Source organism: Erinaceus europaeus, chromosome 6 (genome assembly GCF_950295315.1).
Source record: "Erinaceus europaeus chromosome 6, mEriEur2.1, whole genome shotgun sequence".
In the NCBI taxonomy this organism is placed as follows: Eukaryota; Metazoa; Chordata; class Mammalia; order Eulipotyphla; family Erinaceidae; genus Erinaceus; species Erinaceus europaeus.
The window spans coordinates 55,866,477-55,889,876 of record NC_080167.1 but is presented as its reverse complement, the minus strand read 5'-3'; the positions used below and the strand labels follow the sequence as shown (position 1 = coordinate 55,889,876).

The following is a 23,400-nucleotide window of genomic DNA, read 5'->3' as shown; positions in this document are numbered from 1 at the left end:
AGGACAGGTGACGTCGCACGTCGCGTCAGCTCACGCCTCCGACGTGGCGTTTTCTCTTACCTCACTTCCGGTGGGCGGACCGGAGTTTCCAGGTGGAGGGGGCGGGGTTGGAAGGAGGGCGTATTAGTGGGGCGGGGGCGGGAGGAGGGCGTGTTAGTGGGGCGGGAACTCCCCGAGGTGATTTCTTCAGCTAGTGGTTCCGAATCCTTTGCCCCCACAGCGCCCTCAGGACAGACTCGGTTTCTGAGGAGCCGCGGCCAGGCGCTTCGCCCAGGTTCGCGTGTTTGTCTGGTTACCCGCGGCGTGCGGTCGCCGCGAGCCTGCGGGCCGGTCGGGCGTTCGCCCGCGGTTCTAAATTGGGTCAATAATCGATGGGGAGACGCCCCTGGAATGCTCGCGGTCGGCTCATTCGGTGATGTAGTTACCTTGCGGCCCAGCGTTCAGTGTCAGCGAGGAGTCCAAACCCTCGAAAGAGGCAGCACATTTTCTAAAGGGTTGACTGGTAATAATGTTCCTCAATTCCATCGGGGTCCCAGTAGTCTCCCTCCAGCGAAATAGAAGGAAAATTACGACAAAACTGGCCTTTCAAGGAAAAGCCGAGGGAATCGAGTCTATGCTTTATGTACCTTTCAGAAGGGGACCGTTGGGGGTCCAGGAGGCGGTGGCGCACCTGGTTGAGTGCCCATGTTACAGTGCTCAAGGACCCGGGTTCAAGCCCCTGCTCCTCACCTGAAGGGGGGGAGGCCTCACGAGTGGTGAAGCAGGGCTGCGGTGCAGGTGTCACTCTGTATCTCTCCTCCCTCAGCTTCTATCTCTGTCCAATAATACTAAAATAGAAGGAACTGCTGTGAACTAACTTGGAAGAACTGGCTGAGATTGAGTTCAGTGTATAGTTAACTAAGATGCCTGCTATCTATTTAGTAAGCCAGCTCGCTGCTACTTTTCTGTGGTTCGAAGCTAACAGAACCTGGGATGAGATGGAATTAAGTGCATTTGAGAACAGTCGACGGCGTGTAGATGAAAAGGTTATGGGAGCCGGGTGGTGGTGCACCTGGTAGAGTGCACACACTGCAGTGCACAAGGATCCGGGTTCAAGTTCCCTTCTTGACCTATGAACGGTGAAGCATGACTGCAGGTGTCTCCATCTATCTCTCCCTGTCTATCTCCCCTTCCCTCTCATTTCCTGTTCTACCCAAAATAAATTTTTAAAAATGTATTTTTTTAAAAAACGGGGAGTCGGGTGGTAGCGCAGCAGGTTAAACCCACGTGGCGCAAAGCGCAGGGACTGGCATAAGGATCCCTGTTGGAGCCCCCAGCTCCCCACCTGCAGGGGAGTCGCTTCACAGGCGGTGAAGCAGGTCTGCAGGTGTCTACCTTTCTCTCCCCCTCTCTGTCTTCCCCTCCTCTCTCCATTTCTCTCTGTCCTATCTAGCAATGACGACATCAATAACAACAATTATAACTACAACAACCGTAAAAAACAAAGGCAACAAAAGGAAACATAAATATAAAAAATTTTTTAAATGTACATTTTAGTCAGGTGGTAGTATTTTTAAAAAATATTTTATTGATTGATTAATGAGAGGTAGAAAGAGAGGAGGAGAAACAGCATAATTCTGAAAATGTACTGCCAGAGATTGAAGTCAGGACTTAATATTTGAGAGTCAGTACTTTACCCATGGCACTGCCTTCTGAACCACAAAGGTGGTAGGATTTTAACCCTAGTAGTATATGACATGTTTGCATGCCAAAGTACTTCTCTTACCTATGAAAAAGGGAAATGCATGACTTCATTCTAGTTCAGAGACCCTTTGACACATCTGGGTGGGGTGGACTGTGCACTCCCACTTTTTGATAATAAAGACAAGTTTTTTTTATTATTATTATTTATTTTCCTTTTTGTTGCCCTTGTCTTTTTGTTGTTATTGTAGTTATTATTATTGTTGTTATAGATGTCATCTTTGTTGGATAGGACAGAGAGAAATGGAGAGAGGAGGGGAAGAGAGGGGGAGGAGAGAAAGATAAGACACCTGCAGACCTGCTTCACCGCCTGTGAAGCGACTCCCCTGCAGGACTCCCCTGCAGGTGGGGAGCGGGGGGGGGGGGGGGGGGGGGGGGCCGCTCGAACCGGGATCCTTATTCAGGTCCTTGTGCTTTGCGCCACATGCGCTTAACCGCTGTGCCACCGACCGACTCCCAATAAAGACAAGTTTTAACCTCCCATTTAGAGAGAAACGTTATGTACAGAGACTATGCAAACAGGTTTAATTTTCATGATCTTGAATTGGTCTATACTAATAGGAGTTTGTCTAGAGCCCTAGAGAAACTGTTCTAATCTCATGACTAAAAAACAAACTTTAGGTTCTATAACTTGACATGGATTAAAACCACATCTTACTTTTCTTTTCTGGTTTTCAGATTTCTGAGAAACAGTTTCTGAAAAGAAATTGGTTTGGTCCAGAGCCATGGGGAACCTGGTTACTGGCTCCCTTCTCTCATTCTCGGTGGCACTGCTCCTGCCCCAGGCACCTGCCGCAGCCCAGGATTTAACTCTTGAGAGCCATTTAGGCAGTCCTCTCTCTCTCATCGAATACCATCACTTCTTCGAACTATTGACCCCAACCTGGAAGGCAGAGACTATATGTCGGCACCGTTTTAATTATGGCTGCTTGAACCCCAGCCTTCTCCAGCTGGATAGACAAGAAAATCACGGCTTGGTGCCTGATGGGGTTGTGTGCTCCGACATTCCTTATGCCCCCATGTTTGAATCCTTCTGCCAGTTTGCCCAGTTTCGTTGTACCAACAAGATCTTCTATGCCAAGAGAGTACCATGTGTGCAGCATACCTCAAGCCTCTCACCAAACACTCTCCAAGAGGTAGACTCTGCCCTTGAGGGATCGGCCAACACCATGACCACCCCAGTCGCCACCCACACCAGAGCCTCCACCATCACAGAAGGACAGACCTTCCAACCGAGGCCTGAGCTACTTTATAAAAATGTGGGGAAGCTGCTACAATCCTTCCTATCCCTGGGAGGTGGGTTGCTGAGGCAGGAACAAAAGCAGGAGGAGGGGCTGGAGCAAGAAGAGGAAGAGGAGGAGCAGGGAAAGCAGGAGTAAGTGCAACGCCAGAAAGCCAGATGCTGTAACACCAGTTTTTTGTTTGTTTGTTTTCAAGGTGGCTAGCTTTTATTTTTATTAGTGATTTAATATTGATTTACATAATTACATGTCAACAGGGGTAAAATTCCACATTGTTCCCACCACCAGAGTTCTGAATCCCAATGGCAAGCCACTGCAGTTCTCCTAAAATTGCAGACATGGATTAACTGTCATCTCTACAACTGTCTGTCTGCATTTGTACATAATTGCCCCCCCCCATTTCTTCCAGGTCCAGTCCTCTCTTCCCCTCCCAGCCACACATAACTCTATTCCTACATCCAAATATCTCTCCCCTTTTTACCCTCTTTCTCTGGGGGACCCGATGGAGCTGGTGTTCAGAGCCCCCTCTTATCCTCTTCTTCCTCTTATCACTTTCCTCTTACTGGGAGTATGGATCAGAGCTGTTTTGGGGGAGTAGAAGGTAGGAGTTCTGGCTTCTATAACTGCTTCTCTGCTGGATTTAGGTGTTGACAGCTCGATCCATGTCCCCAGCCTGTTTCTATCTTTCCCTAGTGGGGTAGGGCTCTGGAGAGGTGAGGTTCCAGGACACATTTATGAGGTCATCTGCCCAGAAAAGTCAGGGTGGAATCATGGTAGCCTCTGCAATTTGGTATCTGGAAGGAAGGTGGCAGGACATAAATTGAGACAAAATGGTTAATGAACAAAAATGAAACTTTTTGGTTAATGAAACTAAAATGTAGGAACAGAGCAGATGAGATTAGGAATCTTAGAATGGAAGAAAGCTCAGAAGTCCATTTTAGACATGCTTCTAGGGGCCCATGACTATGGTAGTTTTTGCTTGAGTTTCATAGCTAGCATGAAGTTGGATAAAAGCCTTGTTTGAGAAAATGGTGTCAGAGTAGAGAAAAGGGCTAGAGAGTTGGATTAGGGCAAAGATTAGCTCTCATTCTTGAAAATAAACTCTGGATAGAATTAACTAATTACCTCCATCCCCCTGGTCCAGGTCATATATATATCACCATAGCTATGCTAAATGCTCTACTGTAGTCTAGCAAAGCATGAGGGAGTTGAGAGCAGCGTTCAGCTCTACTTAGCTTCCCTTAGTTTCAGCAAACATCTTTACAAGTGGAAGGAGGGACTAGGAAAACAGATGGATCTGGGGCAAACAAATTTTGAGGCTATGAGGACCCCCAGTACAGGGATTAATTTTCCATGCTTTTTCTCCTAGAACCAAACTTCTAACAATCTTTTAGAAATATTTTCATTGTTTGAAGGTTAGAATGCAAGCAGGAATAGGGTGAGGGTGTGCAACTCAAGTTGCACACCCAACTCAAGTTGGCAGAATTAGCAAATTAGTTTTTAAAGAACAGTTTCTGTGAAATACTATGTTTCCTGAATATATATATTCCTAACTCAGGTCATTTAGTTCCTATGAGGCTATGCCTGGCAGCCCTATCTCTCTCTTTTTTTTTTTGGGGGGGGTGTCACAGTTTCATAAGGACATGGGACAGAGGAGGGACTGCATTCCCTGTGTGGGCAGTAGACAGAGGAACCCAAGTGTTCACTAGAGAGGGTGGGTAACCCTAGAGTATGGAAAACATTTTATGTGTTTAAAAATACTCATTTCTTTCAGGTTGAATGAGGCCATATCCCCCCAGATGCCCAGGTTCACTGAAAACAGAAATAGTGGCAGCCAGACCCAAGACATGGAGACTTCACAACAGACTGATTCTGCCTAAAGACAACCAGTGATGTGTTATGCATGAAAACTCCTCATTGGATCATGATAAGAACACCACTTTCTGATTAAGTATAATCAGTTACTCCCATATGCAGTAAAACTTCCCACTCCTCCTTGTATACAAGTACCCCAGCCCCAGCTTTCTTAGCTCAGAAAATAAAAATCTCTGAATTGACTCACTGGAGAGGCGATGCTTTTGAGAGTTGTTTTCCTAACTTGTTACAAGTAATCTTTACATAGATAGATCTGGAAAGAGGCACTGAAGTGTCCTCCAATGCAGTGGGGGCTGGACTTGAGCCTGGGGCACACACATGGCAATCTTTATTCCTAATTAAAATAAGAAGTTGAGATTCTGTGGTCCCACGTTCAGTCCCCAGCACAACCGTAAATCAGAACTGAGCAATGCTCTGGTAAAGAATAGTAAAGTTAAAAATTATGATAGTGGCCTGGGAGGTGGCTCATGGATAAAGTACTGGCCTTTCAAGCACGAGGTCCTGAGTTTGATCCTGGGTATTACATGTACTATCGAACAGGCCATGGCCGGTGCGCCGCTATGTTCCACCGCTGGGGAGCCAGAGAGGACCCGAACTGCCCCTGCGGCTACAGACAGACTATGACCCACATAGTCAACGACTGCCACCTCTCCAGATTCAAAGGAGGTCTCGAAACTTTACATCAGGCTCAACCTGACGCTGTTGACTGGCTACGGAAGAAGGGCAAATGCTAGAAGAAGAAACGTGCTAGAGTGATGCTCTGGTTTGCTCTCTCCTCCCCTCAGATACTTTCATAGACAAGTCTTTAAAAATAATTACAGGGGGTCAGGTGGTAGTGCAGCGGGTTAAGCGCACATGGCGCAAAGTGCAAGGACCCCCGTAAGGTTCCGGGTTGGAGCCCCTGGCTCCCCACCTGCGGGGGGGAGGGGCTCTTCACAGGCGGTGAAGCAGGTCTGCAGGTGTCTATTTTTCTCTCCCCCTGTCTTTCCCTCCTCTCTCCATTTCTTTCTGCCCTGTCCAACAACAATGACAGCAAAACAAAAACGATAAAAAAGGCCAACAAAATGGGAAAAATGACCTCCAGGAGCAGGCACCATAACCCTGGGGGCAACAATAATTATAATAATTATAAGTAAGTAAAATAAGTTTTTGTAGAACTTTAAAAGATAAATTGTCGGGAGTCGGGCGGTAGCGCAGTGGGTTAAGCACACAGGTGGCGCAAAGCGCAAGGAAAGGAGTAAGGATCCGGGTTCGAGCCCCCGGCTCCCCACCCACAGGGAAGTCGCTTCACAGGCGGTGAAGCAGGTCTGCAGGTGTCTATCTCTCCCCCTCTCTGTCTTCCCCTCCTCTCTCCATTTCTCTCTGTCCTATCCAACTACAATGACAGCAATAACAACTACAATAATAATTATAACAATAAAAAAAACACAAGGGCAACATAAAGGAAAATAAAAAATATATATATAATATATAAAAAAGAATTTTAAAAAAGATAAAATTATCTCTTTTTTAAAAAAGAGAAAGCTAAGAGAACCAGAGCATCATTCTGACACATGCAAAGTCAGGAATTGAACTCTCCTGAGCCCCTTGCTTTTATTTTCATTTTACCCCCTTTTATTGCCCTTGTTGTTGTTGTTATTGTTATTGCTGTCACTGTTGTTGGATAGAACAGAAGAAATCGAGAGGAGGGGAAGGCAGAGAGGGAGAGAAAAAGACACCTGCAGACCTGCTTCACTGCTTGTGAAGTAACCCCCCTGCAGGTGGGGAGTGGGGGGGGGGCTTGATCCAGGATCCTTACCCTGGCCCTTGCTCTTTGCACCATGTGCACTTAACCCGCTGCGCAACCCCCGCAGCCCCTTGCTTTTATTTTTTATCATGGGGTAAATGAGTCTTGAGAGATAGTACATTTGAATTATTATTATTTTACTTGTAATTAAGTAGACTGGCTACGTTTGAGCAGAGTTAGTGATATTTTCAATAAGTATACCCCTGAAATGTCTGATGAAATTTATGTTGAAGTGTTCTTAGTTTCATCTTTTTTTTAAAAGTATTTTATTTTATTTATTTATTCCCTTTTGTTGCCCTTGTTGTTTTATTGTTGTAGTTATTGTTGTCGTCGTTGTTGGATAGGACAGAGAGAAACGGAGAGAGGAGGGGAAGACAGAGAGGAGGAGAGAAAGATAGACACCTGCAGACCTGCTTCACCGCCTGTGAAGCGACTCCCCTGCAGGTGGGGAGCCGGGGTTCGAACCGGGATCCTTATGCCGGTCCTTGTGCTTTGCGCCACCTGCGCTTAACCCGCTGCGCTACAGCCCGACTCCCGTTAGTTTCATCTTTATCACAATTTTCCTGACGGTAGAACTAATGTCTTACTTTAAAAATATTTTCCATAATAGAAAGTTTTATTCCAGGTGGGGACTGGTGCTTAAACCTGGGTCATTGCACATATTGGCAGAAACAGAGAGAGAGAGAGAGTGAGGAAGAGAGAGGAAGTGGGGGACAGATCTGACTCCCTGGCCCTATTGGTACCCCATAACTTAACAATCCCCCCCTTTTTTTTTTTTGAATTTCCAAGTTTTCTTTCTCTCTCAAAAATGAAATTTTAATTTATGTCATATTAGATAGTTTCACAATGAAAGAGGGAGAGGGAGAAACGTATGGCACTAGGTCTCAAACCAGGAGCCTCAGACATGACAGTCCTTTGCTCTAGGAACCCTCTTCCCCACTTTCTTTTCTTTCATTTATTGTTTTTTTATTTTATTCATTTTTTACGAGAGTTCAGCTCAGCTCTGGCTAATAGTGGTGTGGGGGATTGAACCTTCGACCTCAGAGCCTCAGCTATGAGTCTATTGGCATAACCATTATGCTATCTCCCCTGCTTGTTTTCTCATGTTATGAAAAATTAACCAAATATAAGAATGGCCAGTAAGTACAGACTATTAGCATGTTAAGTAAATACATTAAAAGAATTAAGGGTAAATTCATTTTGAAGAGCCATTTACATTTAAGCACAAACATTTTAAAGATTTTTTTAAAATTTCTTTATTGGGGAATTAATGTTTTACATTCAATAGTAAATGTAATAGTTTGTACATGCATAACATTTCCCAGTTTTCCATATAACAGTACAACCCCCACTAGGTCCTCTGTCATCCTTCTTGGATCTGTATTCTCCCCACCCACCCACCCCAGAGTCTTTTACTGTGGTGCAATATGCCAATTCCAGTTCAGGTTCTACTTGTGTTTTCTTTCCTGATCTTGTTTTTCAACTTCTGTCTGAGAGTGAGATCACCCCATATTCATCCTTCTGTTTCTGACTTATTTCACTTAACATAAATTTTTCAAGGTCCATCCAAGATCAGCTGAAAACGGTGAAGTCATCATTTTTTATAGCTGAGTAGTATTCCACTGTGTATATATATCACACTTGCTCAGCCACTCATCTGTTGTTGGACACCTGGGTGCTTCCAGGTTTTGGCTATTATAAATTGTGGTGCCAAGAACATATGTGTACACATCTTTTTGGATGGATGTGTTGGGTTCCTTAGGATATATCCCCAGGAGAGGAATTGCAGATCATAGGGTAGGTCCATTTCTAGCCTTCTGAGAGTTCTCCAGACTGTTCTCCACAGAGGCTGGACCAATTGACATTCCCACCAGCAGTGCAGGAGGGTTCCTTTGACCCCACACCTTCTCCAGATTTTGCTTCTGTTACCTTTTCTGATGTATGACATTCTCACAGGAGTGAAGTGATATCTCATTGTTGTCTTTATTTGCATTTCTCTGACAATCAAAGACTTGGAACATTTTTTCATGTGTTTCTTGGCCTTTTGGATCTCTCTGTGGTGAATATTCTGTCCATGCCCTCCCCCCATTTTTGGATGGGGTTATTTGTTGTCTTGTTGTTGAGATTTGCAAGTTCTTTATACTGGTTATTAGCCTCTGGTTATTAGTCTGATGTATGGCATGTAAAGATCTCCCATTCTGTGAGGGGTCTCTTGGTTTGGGTAGTAGTTTCTTTAGCTGTGCAGAAGCTTTTTACTTCTATGTAGTCCCATAGATTTATGCTTGCCTTAGTCTTCTTTGTAATTGGATTTGTTTCATTGAACATGTCTTTAAAATTTATGCGGAAAAGAGTTCTGCCAGTATTTTCCTCTAAGTAGCTGATAATTTGTGGTCTAACATCCAAGTCCTTGATCCACTTGGACATTTTAAAGATTTTTAAAGGGCAGGTAACATACCTTGCTTGGATAGGTACTTGTTTTGTCATGGATACAACTCAGGTTTGAAGCTGGGGCCTCATCATACTGAAGCAAGTTTTGTTGCTATGGCATTTTTCTGTCTCTGAAAAAAATCAGCCTTGAACACAGAAGCCTCATTGATGCCAAAAGTTTTTAAAGCGGGGGAGTCGTGCTGTAGCGCAGCGGGTTAAGCACAGGTGGCACAAAGCACAAGGACTGGCATAAGGATCTGTGTTCCAGCCCCCGCCTTTACCTGCAGCCAGGTGAAGCAGGTCTGCAGGTGTCTTTCTTTCCCTCTCTCTGTCTTCCTTTTCTCTCTCCATTTCTCTCTGTTGTATCCAACGACAACAACATCAATAATAATAAGGGCAACAAAAGGGAATAAGTAAAAGAACTTAAAAGGCTTTTAAAGGGAAGAGGAAAGACGGAAAAAAAAGTCTAGGGAGTCAGGCGGTAGCACAGTGGGTTAAGCGCAGGTGGCCCAAAGCACAAGGGCTGGCGCAAGGATCCGGCTTCCAGCCCCGGGTTCCCCATCTGTAGGGGAGTTGCTTCACAGGCGGTGAAGCAGGTCTGTAGGTGTCTATCTTTCTCTCTCCCCTCTCTGTTCTCCCAGTTATCAATTTTTTATTGTTGTAGTTATCAATAATAACTACAACAATAAAAAACAACAAGGGCAACAAAAGGGAATAAATAAATAAATATTTTTAAAAAGAGCCTACCACACCAAGAATCAATGGTTTTGAGATTTCTGTGCCTTTTTCAGTCCCCACTACTACTTGGGCATCTGTAATTGGTCGAGTTGTTTTCATCTGTTAACTCTGTTTCATAAATGGCTAACCAGGCACAGGTAAGAGCATGCTGGACTTCTGCTTTCAGGTAATCTTGGCTGCCCCTTCTACAAATTCCAACACCCAGAGCACTTATTTGCCTCTGCTTATCACCTTCTAGCTGGTGTGTGTGTGTGGGGGAGGTGTCTCTGTGCCTTGGGCTTTTGAATTATACCTAAACACTCACAAATATTAACAGTTTAATATATTTAAATGATTATTATTTTTAATATTTATTTATTCTCTTGTTGCCCTTGTTTAATTGTTGTAGTTATTATTGTTGTTGTTATTGATGTCGTCGTTGTTAAGATAGGACAGAGAGAAATGGAGAGAGGAGGGGAAGACAGAGGGGGAGAGAAAGACAGACACCTGCAGACCTGCTTCACTGCCTGTGAAGCGACGCCCCTGCAGGTGGGGAGCCGGGGGCTCGAAGCTGGATCCTTACTCGAGTCTTTGCGCTTCGTGCCACGTGCGCTTAACCCGCTGCGCTACCGCCTATCTTCCAGTGATGTTCATTATAACTAAAGTCAGCCCTGTTGGCTAGAGAGACAGACACAAGGTTTAATTTCATGAACTGATAAGGGTGGGCTGGTAAGTTCAAATAAGCCCCGGTTTTCTTTGGCGACCACTTTGGAAAGTATTAAACTCCCCCTACCTTAGGCCAGCCCCGACATCAACTCAACCCCATCATTTCCCGTTACACTGGGTCGGGTCGTCCCAGTAGATTCACCTGTCAGCACAACTTAAATTAGTGGATTCCGGGAGCTCTGTGCCCAGGGCTCGGAATTTCCGGAAACGTGACGTATTGGCAATCTGCGGCTGCGGATTGGTGGGCCGCGCCGACGCACGGAAGTGACGCAAGTTGAAAGCGTCTGTTCTTAGAAATATAGGGGCGCGGGTTTGGAAATTCGGTCCTGAGGTTAGAAGCTGTGAACGAGCTGCGGGCGCGCTGCTGGCTTCGAGTTCATCGCGATATTTGTCCCTCGTGCCTGTTTCATTTTTTTTCTGCAAGGGGAGTGACACTGCCGCAGTGACTTGCGTGAGCGTTCCATAAAGGAGGAGTAAGGGCGGGGGTGGCAGAGGCGAGGTAGCCACTCAGAAGAGGCGCCAGGGCAGAGAGGTGGAAACTCTGCCCCCCCCCCCCCCCCCCCAGTTTAACTGCAGGAATGGCGCGGTTTTTCTGAGCGGCAGGTCGTTGTAGGTGGCTTTCCATTGTCAAGGCGCTCACTGTCTTTTGGAAAGATAAGAGAAAAAACAAACAAACAAAACCACGGCTTCCCAGCACTTCTTTCGAAGGAGAACCAATCTATAGGGAAGATGTCTGTTTTCCCCAAGATATCTTTAAGGCTTGAGGTTGAAAACTACCTTAAAAAGAGCTTTGTGAATGAGGAGGTAGGTCGGAAGAACGCTTGACTGTTTACAAAAATTCAGATACACACTTTAGAGAAATAGAACAAGTCTAAAGGTAAATTGGGCTTTTCCGAATGAAAAATATGCCAATTATTTTTCTGCAGGTATTTAATCTTTCCTGAGAGAGGAGGTAATGGAGGTATATTTTTACATTTAGGAATGGAAAAGGGAGGGGGCAGGAAACCATCGTTTTATGTGCCTGGCAGTGGGCATGGTTCTGAAAGGTGAAAAGGATAAAAGATCCCAGTTGTGGAGAATTTGGCCCGTAGAGAAGATGCACCTGTGGCTGCCCGTGCGCTGTGGCGCTCAGGTGGAATGGGTCTTATAATTTGAATGAATGTCTGTTAGATACCATCACTTGCGCTGGGTGGTTTGGCAGACCATTACATCTTAAGGTAATTTCACTCTTTCTTGGGTTGAGGTCCCCCCGTTTTTTTTTTTTTTTTTTTTTTTTCTATCTGAGCACTACTGAGCTCTGGTTCGTGGTGGGGGAGGGGATTGAACCTGGGACTAAGCAACCTCAGGCAAGAGTCTCTGCATCACCATTATGCTTTCTACCCCTGCCCTGGGTTGAGACTTTCCTCTCCGTTTTAATAATAAGACAAGAGAGAACCTTCCAAAAGTCATCCAAAATGACAGTTTTCTAGTGATCACACAGAAGCCTGATGACTTGAGGCAGGATGAAAAGTACAGGTTTGTAATCAAACCCTTGAAATGCTTGCCACTTTGTTTGAGGAAATTACCTTACATGACTTAGCCTTTATTGCTTTTTCTGTGAAGACTTAAAGAGGTTAAAAATGCTTTTCCTGGTCTTTGGCAGCACGTTTACTGAAATTGGAAGGATTCAGAGATTGGCATGACCTCTGCACAAGGATGATACAAATTAATGAAGGGATCCATATCTTTGTCTCCTCCACCCCCCACGGCTTGAAACAACTTCTTTTATTTATTTATTCCCCTTTGTTGCCCTAGTATTATTGTTGTAGTTATTGTTGTTGTTATTGATGCCATCGTTGATGGGTAAGACAGAAATGGAGAGAGGAGGGGAAGACAGAGGGGAGAGAAAGATGCAGACACCTGCAGACCTGCTTCACCGCCTGTGAAGTGACTCCCCTGGAGGTGGGGAGCCGGGGACTCGAACCGGGATCCTTACTCCCGTCCTTGGGCTTTGCACCACTTGCACTTAACCCGCTGCGCTACCCCCCGACTTCCTTGAAACGACTTCTTAATAGTTTCTAGCACTGGAATTTTTCACCACTCCTTGTAGATTGTTCATTAAATTGTCTTTGAGTCCTTACCCCCCCCCCAAAAAAAAAAAAAAAAAAGAAAGAAGTCACCCAAATCTTTGCCCCAAGAAAAACCTTGTCAAGTTATCCTAGGGCATTAGTCATAAGTGAAAGTAGTAATATGCTCCCTAAGTTCTCAACTGGTGTTCATTTGCTGCTCATTGCCTACTAGTACAGACTTTCTGGGTAATTGTTGTTTGTGTTAAGAGAAATAGAGACATCAGTTTTCTTGAGCAGCTTTTAAAAAATATTTACTTATTATTCGATAGAGACAAATTAAGATGGAAGGGGGAGATAGAGGGAAAGAGACAGAGACACCAGCCCTGCTTCACCACTTGCAAAGCTTTCCCCCTGCAGGTGGGGGCCAAGGGCTTAGGTCCTTGCACACTGTAATGTGAGCACTTAACCCAGTGTGCCACCGCCTGGCCCCATTGAGCAATTTTTAAAATGACCAAAAAAAAATTCTTTTTCTAATGACAAAAAGGAAGAGAACCATAGTATTACTCTAGCACATGCCTGAAACTAAAGTCATGGCCTCATACTTTTTTTTTTAATATAAATTTATTCCCTTTTGTTGTTTTATTGTTGTAGTTATTATTGATGTCGTTGTTGTTGGGTAGGACAGAGAGAAATGGAGGAGGGGAAGACGGGGGGGGGGGGTGGGGGGGGAGAAAGACGCCTGCATACTTGCTTCAGCGCTTGTGAAGCAAATTCCCCGCAGGTGGGGAGCCTGGGGCTCGAACCGGGATTCTTTGGCAGGTCCTTGCGCTTTGCGCCACCTGTGCTTAAACCGCTGTGCTACTGCCCAATTCCTTAGCCTCATACTTTTGAAAGTTCAGCACTTAATCCACTGCACAGCCCCCTGACCGCAGTGAGCATTGTTTTATGAAAATATATTTTTATGTTATATTTAATTATATTTTTATTCTATCTGTGCCATAATCCCATAATGTTTTGGTTTTTATTTTTAAAAAATATTTATTCCCTTTTGTTGCCATTGTTGTTATTGATGTTGTTGTTGGATAGGACAGAGAGAAATGGGGAGGAGGACAAGACAGAAGGGGAGAGAGACAGACACCTGCAGACCTGTTTCACCACCTGTGAAGCGACTCCCCTGCAGGTGGGGAGCTGGGGCCTTGAACTGGGAACCTTAAACCGGTCCTTGGAGCTTTGCCCCATGTGCACTTAACCCGCTGCACTACCACCTGACTCCCCATAATGTTTTTCTAAGCCCCTTCATTGTGAAAAAAACAAAACAGAACAAAAACAAACTATCATTGGGAAAGTTACTATTTTGGGCTTATGGATTAGTAGGCTGCCAAGCTGTTTATGAAGGTTCTTAGAGCAAGGTATAGTCTAAGGTGACCAAAAATGGAAAATAAGATGTGCTGAATAGTATTAGCAAATTACAAAGGAACTTTGTACTACCCTCTAACCCTTTATCTCTTAACAGGGGTTATGCTCACGCTACTCGTTAACCCTTTTAACCAGTCATACTTGATGTTTCTGGATGCTGCAAAACGTAACTTGTCTGGTTGGTTGGTTGCTTTTTCTTTTTTGCCACCAGGGTTTTCGCTGATGCCCAGTGCCTGGTGTGGCCATTTTTAAATTTTTCTTCTTTCCTCTAGATAGAGGGTAAGGGACAGAAAAGAGGGATGGAGAGATAGAAGAGACACTGCATTTAGTAAGTAATTAACAAACAGTAAACCTGAATGATGTTATTTACTCCGTTTTTTTTTTTTTTTTTTTTGCCTTCAGGGTTATGGCTGGGGCTTGCTGCCTGTACCATGAATCCACTGCTCCTGGAGGCCATCTTTTTTTCCCATTTTGTTGCCCTTTTTAAAATTTTTATTTATTTATTATTTATTTGCCATCAGGGTTATCGCTGGGGCTCAGTGCCTGCACTACGAATCCACTGCTCCTGGAGGCCATTTATTCCATTTTGTTGCCCTTGTTGTTGTCGTTATTGCTATAGCTATTGTTGTTGGATAGGACAGAAGGAAATCGAGAGAGGAAAGGAAGACACGAGGAGAGAAAGACACCTACAGACCTGCTTCACCACTTGTGAAGCGATACTCCTCCCTGCAGGTGGGGAGATGGGGGCTCAAACGGGGATCTTTGCACCCGTCCCTGTGCTTTGCACCATGTGTGCTTAACCCACAGTGCTACCGCTGGGCCCCCGCTTTTTTTTTTTTCTTTCAGGGCTTTGCTGGGGCATCAGTGGTGCTTTGTGCCTGCATGATCCCACTACTCCTAACAGTTTTATTCCTACCAGAGAGAACGAGCAAGCAAGGAGAGAGACCACAGCATAGGTTCACCACTGGTGAGACCTCCCTACATGGTGCCTGGGCCCTAGCATGGTAAAGTGTACACTCTACAGAGTGAGCTACCCCATACCCCCGCTTAGTGTTAATACAAAAAAATCCAACAAAATGACGGATGGGCAATGGTTGAAAAATGTATGCCACTTGGAACAAATGTATATGCCTATTCTGCTTAATGTCTTCAATTCATATAATGAAATCAATGTGTTACCTTATATTTTTAGGTTGTGTCTGCTTTAGGTAAGCAGGAAGCAGAAAGGAAGTTTGAATCTCTGTTGAATCACTTGTCACATCCCCCGTCATTCACAACTGTGAGAGTAAATACACATTTAGCCTCAGTACAACATGTGAAAAGTCTGTTACTGGATGAACTTCAGAAGGTTTGTGCAACTATGTTTTTGTCATGTGTGTAATTATGCTCTTGTAGTCTGTCATGGAGTGCCCCAGTAAAAATCCAGGCATGACATACAGTCATGGCTCAGTATTTGAGGGCATTGCTGGTCTCAGGACTTAACCTCACACACCAAAACCCTGTGGTGCTTATATCCTTTACATTAAATGGTATAGCATTTGCATATTACCTATGCACAATATCCTATATACTTTCATTTGTCTCTGTATTACCTTTAATGTCAAATACTATTCAAGTGCTATGTAAATTGTATTTACTGACAAGACCAGAAAATCTGTGCTTGTGTAGACACAACTCTCCTAGGCCTAACTACATTAGGTATAGTTTCCACCTACAGCTGGTTGGTTTGCAAATGTAGAATTCAGGAATGCAGAATGCTGACTAGTCTAGTTTTTTTTTTTTTTTATATTTATCTATTCCCTTTTGCTGCCCTTGTTGTTTTATTATTGTAGTATTGTTGTTGAATAGGACAGAGAGAAATGGAGAGGGGAGAGGAAGACAGGGAGAGAAAGACACCTGCAGACCTGCTTCACTGCTTGTGAAGCGCCCCCCCTGCAGTTGGGGAGCCGGGGGCTCGAACCTGGATCCTTACGCTGGTCCTTGCGCTTTGCGCCATGTGCACTTAACTCGCTGCGCTACCACCTGACTCCCTAGTCTAGTTTTTTGTATTTTTTTGAAAAAAATTAATAAAGATGTATTTATTAATGAAAGAGACAGAAAGAACCAGAGGGAGAGACATGTTACAATGTGCAAGGACCCAGGTTCAAGCCCCCGGTCCCCAATTGCAGGGGGAAAGCTTTGCAAGTGTTAAAGCAGTGCTGCAGGTGTCTCTTTCTCCCTCTCTGTCTTTCCTTTCCTCTTGATTTCTGGCTCTTCCTATGCAATAAATAAATAAAGATAGTAAAAATTAAAAAAAGGATTTAAAAGGGACCGGGTGGTGGTGCACCTGGTTGAGCACACGTGTTACAGTGCTCAAGGACCCAGGTTCGAGCCCTCAGTCCCCACCTGCCAAGGGGAAAGCTTCACAAGGGGTGAAGCAGGTCTTCAGGTATTTCTCTTTGTCTCTCCCTCTCTAGTTCCCCTATCTTCTCGATTTCTGGCTGTCTCTATCCAGTAAATAAAGATAATAAATTAAAAAAGGAATAAATAAATGAAATAAAACAATTAAAAAAGAAAAAAGAACCAGAGTATCACTCTGGGACACATATGAGGTCAAACTTGTGACTTTCATGCTTGAGAATCCAGCACTTTTATCCACTGTGCCACTTCTCAGGTTGCATCACTTTCCAGTTTTACAAATGAAATGAAAACAAGGGATGTTAAATTGTTCCAGGTTTCTAAGTAAGTGGTTATGCTAGAACTTGTACCTAGACATCTGATTCTAAATGTACTACTTTTGGTGACTGCCCAGATCATTCAACTTCCTGGACCGCCAAAGTTTTTTTACTAAACAACCTGTTGATTATCCAAATTAAGTGCAAAGAGAAGCATGATTAAAGGCTTTTAATTTTCACAGTAGAGTGTTTTTCAATTTTCTGGACATTTACCGGTATTTTCATATTTAAAAGAATTTTTTTTAAAAATTTTATTTACTGGATAGAGATAGCCAGAAATCTCCGAGCTCCCAGTCCCCACCTGTAGGGGGAAAGCTTTGCCAGTGATTAAGCAGTGTTGCAGTGGTCTCTCTTTCCCTCTCTGCCACCCCCTTCCCTCTCGATTTCTGGCTGTCTCTATCCTATAAAGATAATATGAAGAAAATTAGAGATAAAAAAGACAACCAGAAATTGAGAGGAAGGGGGAGATAGGAAGAGAGACAGATATCTGCAGTCCTGCTTTATCACTCACAAAGCTTTCCTCCTGCAGGTGCTGGTGGGGGGAGCTTGAACCTGGGTCCTTGCATGTGTAACGTGCACTCAACAAGGTGCACCAACAAACATACTCTGGTATTTTTCCTCTCTTTTATGTTTAAGGAATGCTTATTACTCTTTGAAAACAATTTGAAGTGCTGAGTATATGACCATGTTAGGAGAAAAGCCAATTATAACATTTGTGTGAATCCACAATTTAGTATAATAAATAAGGCGTTGAGAAACATTTTAACTATTGATAGTTAATTTTATTGAGAATAATGATAAGCAGAAAATGTAAATACTTATAAAAAAAAACTAAGATGATTTCTTTTCTCTAGCCATGCATACATTTTCTGCTAGGAGAAAGGGAATTGGATGATCAAAGACATTCTTTTTTTTTTTTTTAATTTTTAAAAATTTTTATTCCCGGGGGTCGGGCGGTGGCGCAGTGGGTTAAGCGCATGTGGCGCAAAGCGCAGGGACCGGCGTAAGGATCCCGGTTCGAGCCCCCCGCTCCCCACCTGCAGGGGAGTCGCTTCACAGGCGGTGAAGCAGGTCTGCAGGTGTCTATCTTTCTCTCCCCTTCTCTGTCTTCCCCTCCTCTCTCCATTTCTCTCTGTCCTATCCAACAACGAATTGCATCAACAAGGGCAATAATAATAACCACAACGAAGCTACAACAAGGGCAACAAAAGGGGGGAAAAAATGGCCTCCAGGAGTGGTGGATTCATGGTGCAGGCACCAAGCCCAGCAATAACCCTGGAGGAGGAAAAAAAAAATTTTATTCCCTTTTGTTGCCCTTATTGGTTTATTGTTGTAGTTATTATTGTTGTTATTGATGTCATTGTTGTTGGATGGGACAGAGAGAAATGGAGAGAGGAGGGGAAGACGGGGAGAGAAAGACACCTGCAGACCTGCTTCATCACTTGTGAAGTGACTCCCCTGCAGGCGGGGAGCCAGGGGCTCGAACCAGGATCGTTCTGCCTGTCCTTGAGCTTCGCGCCACATGCACTTAACCTGCTGTGCTACAACTCGACTCCCAACCAAAAGCATTCTTATAACTTAGATCCAGATAACTGACTAACTTTATCTCATCCCCTTCCCCTCCCTCGTCCCCTCACCTTCTCCTTCTCTCTCTGGTTATTGCAGGGGCTTCACTGCTTCTGACTGACTTTCAGCTAGAGTGAAGGAAAGACAGCCCTGAAGCTTCCTCCATTTCAGTGGGGGCTGGGCTTGAATCTGGGTTGTGTACCTGCAAATCTCACTAAATGAACTATTTTGCTATTCTTCATTTTTTAACCCGTTATTTCTAGAACCTGCTTTTTTTTTTTTTTTTTCTCCTGCCTTCAGGGTTATCACTGGGGCTTGGTGGCAGCACTAGAATCCACTGTTCCTGGTGGCCATTTTTTCATTTTTATTAAATTGGAATTGTCAAACAATTTGATTCTTTAGAAAGGCCTGGTAATCTCATAAAAGTTAAACATATGCTCAAAGATTCCACTCAGGAATCTACCCAGAGAAATAGACATGTCCACACACATCCTTAAATGTGAATATTCATAGTAGCATTGATCATAATAGTCAAAAGGGAGAAACTTTTAACTATTAGAGGAGAGAGAACAAGAGCATCACTGTGGCATAAGTGAACTTAGAACCTCATGCTTGAGAGTCCAGTATTTTACCGTCTGTGTCACTTCCTTGTGTTTCAAAAGGAAGAAACTGTATAAATGTCCATCACCTGGTGAATAGGAAAGTAATTTAGTATATTCAGACAATGCAGTACTTAGGAAAATACCAGAAAATTCTGGGGGCCTGGGCCGGGTGGTGGTACACCCCGTTAAGTGTACATATTACCAAGAGCAAGGACCTGGGTTCAAGCCCCTGGAGTCTGTTTCACGAGTGGTGAAGCAGATCTGCAGTCTAACTTTGTCTCTCCCTCTCTGTCTCCCCATCCAATTTCTTTCTGTCCTATCTAATAAAAAATGAAAAAAAAGTGTCTGCCAGGAGCAGTGGGCTCATAGTGCTGACATGGAACCCAAACAACTGGATGCAAAAAAAAAAAAAAAAAGAAAATTCTGAATTCTTATTCATCAAAACTGAAATGGCGTGAAGTTTTTCTAGTATATACACATTATATTTGACAGTTTCAATTTTCAGTATCCTGTCTAAGATTTTAAGAATATATAATTGACCTACTGCTGTCAGATCTACCTATCTGGGGACCAGGGAACCATCCTCACCCCTTTCTCATGGATAATATAAACACCTAGCAGCATTCCAGTTAATGTACAGGTCATCAAGGTGAATTGAGTCATAAATTTAAATCTTTCAGGATCCTTATGTCAATGTGATATGCTGAGCTTGTCACCCTGTATGGGTTTGCTATGCATGTCAAGATAAAGAAATATCAAACAGACTCTGCAGATTGAATGATGTAATGCATATCAAAATGTTTCAAAAAATACCAGTTGACAAAAATGATACAAATAAATATCTGGGGTCAGAAAAAAAAAGAATATATAATTGTATATTGCATACATGTTTTCAAAGTTAATATAAGATATTCATAGTTAGTATTTGTAAACCAGTGAGTACAGTTGAGCCTAGTATCAGCATACTTCAAAATCTTATTACAGAGAAAACATTGCCTCTTGATTTTCTTCTTTATATTGGTAGTATCCTATGGAGTACAGTGAAGGTATTCCAAACCAAGCAGGCTGTTTGAGGTAGTGAATCTGAAAAGCTACGTTAGTTGGAATTTATCAGTTATATTGATTGCTTTTATAATTCTGTCTCTGTTTTCAGCAGCAGTATGATGGATTAAGTGTTCCTGTTCTTCAGCATCCTAAACTTCAGGATGTCTTACTCATTCCTGTCATTGGACCAAGGTTTGTAATTATTTCAAATTGTATGGTCAGAATAAAAACTTGTCACAGGTTCTTTTACTGACAATACTGTTTCTTCATTATTAAAAGTTATAAATATTGAATAGATAGGAATTTGGAAATCTGTAAACTCTGACTATCTACCACAGTTTTGACCACAGAAACCATGAAGGACTACTAGAAGTGGGCCCAAGTAGTTTGAGAATTACATATTTTAGGTCCAGATAGTGCAGTGATCAAACCCACCCCCCCCATACACACACACTTTGTAAGACTGCATTTATGTTACTATTGAATTCTTAGCTGATACATTTGCAAACTTTCATTAATAATTACCCAAAATTACTGTATATGTTGTAGTATGAGAAGTACAAGCATACGTACTGGAGAGCATATATTTGAAAATTGAAAAAATAGCTTTCAATTGAATGGGAGTTCTTTACCCAAGCAGCCTTTAAAAACTATAATTATGGTATTTTTATACCCCTAGAGTTTTAATAAATACAAAATTCAATTTGTTAATGCTTTGAGAGTAATTTAGTGATTAACAGTGGAACAGTGATTCAATAAATGATGATTTATTCATGTAGTTGGATGTTTATGTGGGTTGTTTGTGAGTCAGTCTGATGTTCAGATATCAAATGGATGTTGTCATTTGTGGGATAATCCCATTTCTTCTGCAATTAAAAATTCCACATAGGGACAGGGAGGTGGTGCAGTGGTTGTGCAGTAGACTTTATGCCTGCGGCCCTGAGATCCCAGGCTTAATCCTTAGCAACACTCTGGCATATACAATGCCTGGGATTGAACTCATGACCTCATGCTCAAGAGTCCAGTGCCTTATCCACTGCTCCACCATCTAGGGCACATATTTAATATTTTTAAATGCCAAATTTCAATTAGGTATTACTCTATAATAAAGTAAGAAAAATTTGTAAGAAGTCAGAATTTGAATTTGAAAGTTGTCACATTTATATCTTCCATCCTAACTCCTTATTCTGCTTCTTTGAGCATTGGATTTGAATTTAAAAACTTTAAAAAAATTATCTATTAGATAGCGAGCCAGAAATTGAGAGGGAAGGGGGTGGTAGAGAAGGGAGAGAGACAAAGAGACACTTGTCACACTGCTTCATCACTTGCAAAGCTTTCCCTTTGTAGGTGAGGACTGGGGGCAAGAACCTGGGTCCTTGCGCATTGTGACATGCGCTCAACCAGGTGCACCACCACCTGGCTCCCTGGATTTGAATTCTTGACCATCCTGTGCTTAAGCTACGTGTTGTGTATATCGAGGTGTATGTATTTTAACTATCAGAGTATACTGTATAATTAATCTAGGAGGGAAGCTTATTAGAGATTCAGTATGTAAAGTGGTTTTTATTTATTTATTTATTTATTTTTGCCACCAGTTTATCTCTAGGGCTCAGTTGCCTAAGTGACTCTATTAGTCTCAGTGACCATTTGAATCCCTTAACTGGGGAACTGAGCAGTGGTGGGAGAGAGGAGGAGAGATACCTGTAGCATTGTTCCACCATTTATGAGACTTCCCCACTGCAGGTGGGGACTGGGAGCTTGAACCCAGGTACTCACACATAGTAAGGTGTGATCTCTGCCTCCACCTGCCTCCTTTACTTTATTTTATTATTATTTTTTAATCACCACTGCTCAGCTGTGGTATTTTAGTGGTGCCTCTGAATCTGATACCTCACTGCCTTTGGCATGGAAATCTTTTGTAATCATTGTACTATCTTCTAGGTCTAGTTCCCAAAGTTTTTACTGGGTGCTGGTTTTGTAGGTAGCCTCTGCCTAGCTTGTACCAAAATTGCAGGCTTCCAGAAGGAAAGCATGGGTAAACCACATTGGTGCCCCAAACAGTTTGGGAATCAGTGATTCACTCTTAGCATTTGGGAAGGGTTTATGTCATTGTTAACTATTTCCTAGGGAGTTTCCATATGCTGGCCTGTCCTGTTAACTCAATTCCAAAGGGTTTACTATCCTTTGTTTCTTGAGTTCTGTTGGTTTACTTTTCTTTCTTTTCCCCCCAAGTTTTTAATTTTTATTTTACCAGAGTACTGCTCAGCTCTGGGCTATGATGGTGTGGAGGATTGAACCTGGGACTTTGGAGACTCGGGCATGAAAGTCTTCTTGTATAACCAGTATGCTGTCTGACCCAACCCTTCAGATTTAGCCTTTCAGTTTCTTTGAACATATAGGGTGGTTTTTGAAAAATGTTCTCTTTTCCCATTTTATCTGCCTCTAGTTTATCACTTAAAAAATAATTGGTGGGAATTAGGAAGTAGCACAGCGGGTTAAGCGCATGTGGCGCGAAGCGCAAGGACCGGTGTAAGGATCACGGTTCAAGCCCTGGCTCCCCACCTGCAGGGGAGTTGCTTCATAAGCAGTGAAACAGGTCTGCAGGTGTCTGTCTTTCTCTCCCCCTCTCTGTCTTCCCCTCCTCTCTCTATTTTTTTCTGTCCTATCCAACAACAACAGTAACAGTAACCAAAACAATAAAAAAAAAAAAAGGGCAACAAAAGGGAATAAATATTTTAAAAAAGGAATTTATTCATGAGAAAGATAGGAGAGAAAGAACCAGACCTGGTACATGTGCTGCTAGGGATTGAACTTGGGACCTCATGGTTGAGAATCCAATACCTTATCCAGTGCACCACCTCCCAGACTACGATAAAAACTTCAAGTAGGTTTTTCTTCTAAGACTTGATAATGATTTGGTATTAGGCTGATGAGATAGGTGGCAAGGGCGTGCTAGGTAGAGAGAAACCATAAAGATAAAGAGACATGAAACTTGCTTTTCACGAACGGAGTGATCAGCTTTTGGCTTTTGGTTTTGAGACAGATTAGCAAAAGATGAGGTTGGAGTTGGGAGAAGCATGATTTGAAATGTAAGTATTTTTTCAACTGAAATTGTTTTGTTTTTCACAAAAGACTGGAAAAGACTGGAGCCACAGAATTTTTTTTTTTTTAATAAAATGGAAACATTGACAAAACCATAGGATAAGAGGAGTACAACTTCACACAATTCGCACCACCAGAACTCTGTATCCCATCCCCTCCCCTGATAGCTTTCTTATTTAACCCTCTGGAAGTATGTACCCAAGGTCATTGTGGGATACAGAAGGTGGAAGGTCTGGCTTCTGTAATTGCTTCCCCACTGAGTATGGGCATTGACAGGTGATGCATACTCCCAGCCTGCCCCTCTCTGTCCCTAATGGGACAGGGTTCTAGGGACTCAGAGCTCCAGGATACATTGGTGGGGTTGTCTGTCCAGGGAAGTCTGGTCGGCATCATGCT

At 43.1% G+C, this 23,400-nt stretch overlaps 2 protein-coding genes and 1 pseudogene across 6 annotated transcripts in view; all 3 read left to right on the top strand.

Annotated features, from left to right (window-relative positions):
• The first annotated feature begins 134 nt into the window (after positions 1–134).
• On the top strand, positions 135–5,043 carry LOC103116757 (acrosin-binding protein-like). Of its 3 annotated transcripts, none has more exons than XM_060192252.1 (3): positions 135–274; positions 2,419–3,115; positions 4,756–5,043. In XM_060192252.1, exons 2-3 carry the CDS (start codon positions 2,466–2,468, stop codon positions 4,859–4,861), a joined length of 756 nt encoding a protein of 251 aa, XP_060048235.1. In that variant the 5' UTR covers positions 135–274; positions 2,419–2,465; the 3' UTR covers positions 4,862–5,043. The 3 variants fall into 3 exon arrangements, with proteins under 3 accessions (XP_060048235.1, XP_060048236.1, XP_060048233.1); XM_060192253.1 differs by lacking the exon at positions 135–274 and adding an exon at positions 281–494; XM_060192250.1 differs by lacking the exon at positions 135–274 and adding an exon at positions 281–502.
• A 5,768-nt stretch (positions 5,044–10,811) lies between these two features.
• The window catches only part of NSUN6 (NOP2/Sun RNA methyltransferase 6), a 50,575-nt gene continuing 37,986 nt past the window's right edge, over positions 10,812–23,400 (top strand). For 2 of the 3 annotated variants that reach the window (XM_060192249.1, XM_060192248.1), the window contains exons 1-3: positions 10,812–11,316; positions 15,169–15,324; positions 20,012–20,094. In XM_060192249.1, the coding sequence (XP_060048232.1) occupies positions 11,242–11,316; positions 15,169–15,324; positions 20,012–20,094 (314 nt within the window). In that variant the 5' untranslated portion in view covers positions 10,812–11,241. The remainder of the gene's footprint in view (positions 11,317–15,168; positions 15,325–20,011; positions 20,095–23,400) is intronic. The other variant, XM_007526701.3, reaches the window with a different exon arrangement.
• On the top strand, positions 12,143–12,240 carry LOC132539153 (U6 spliceosomal RNA; annotated as a pseudogene).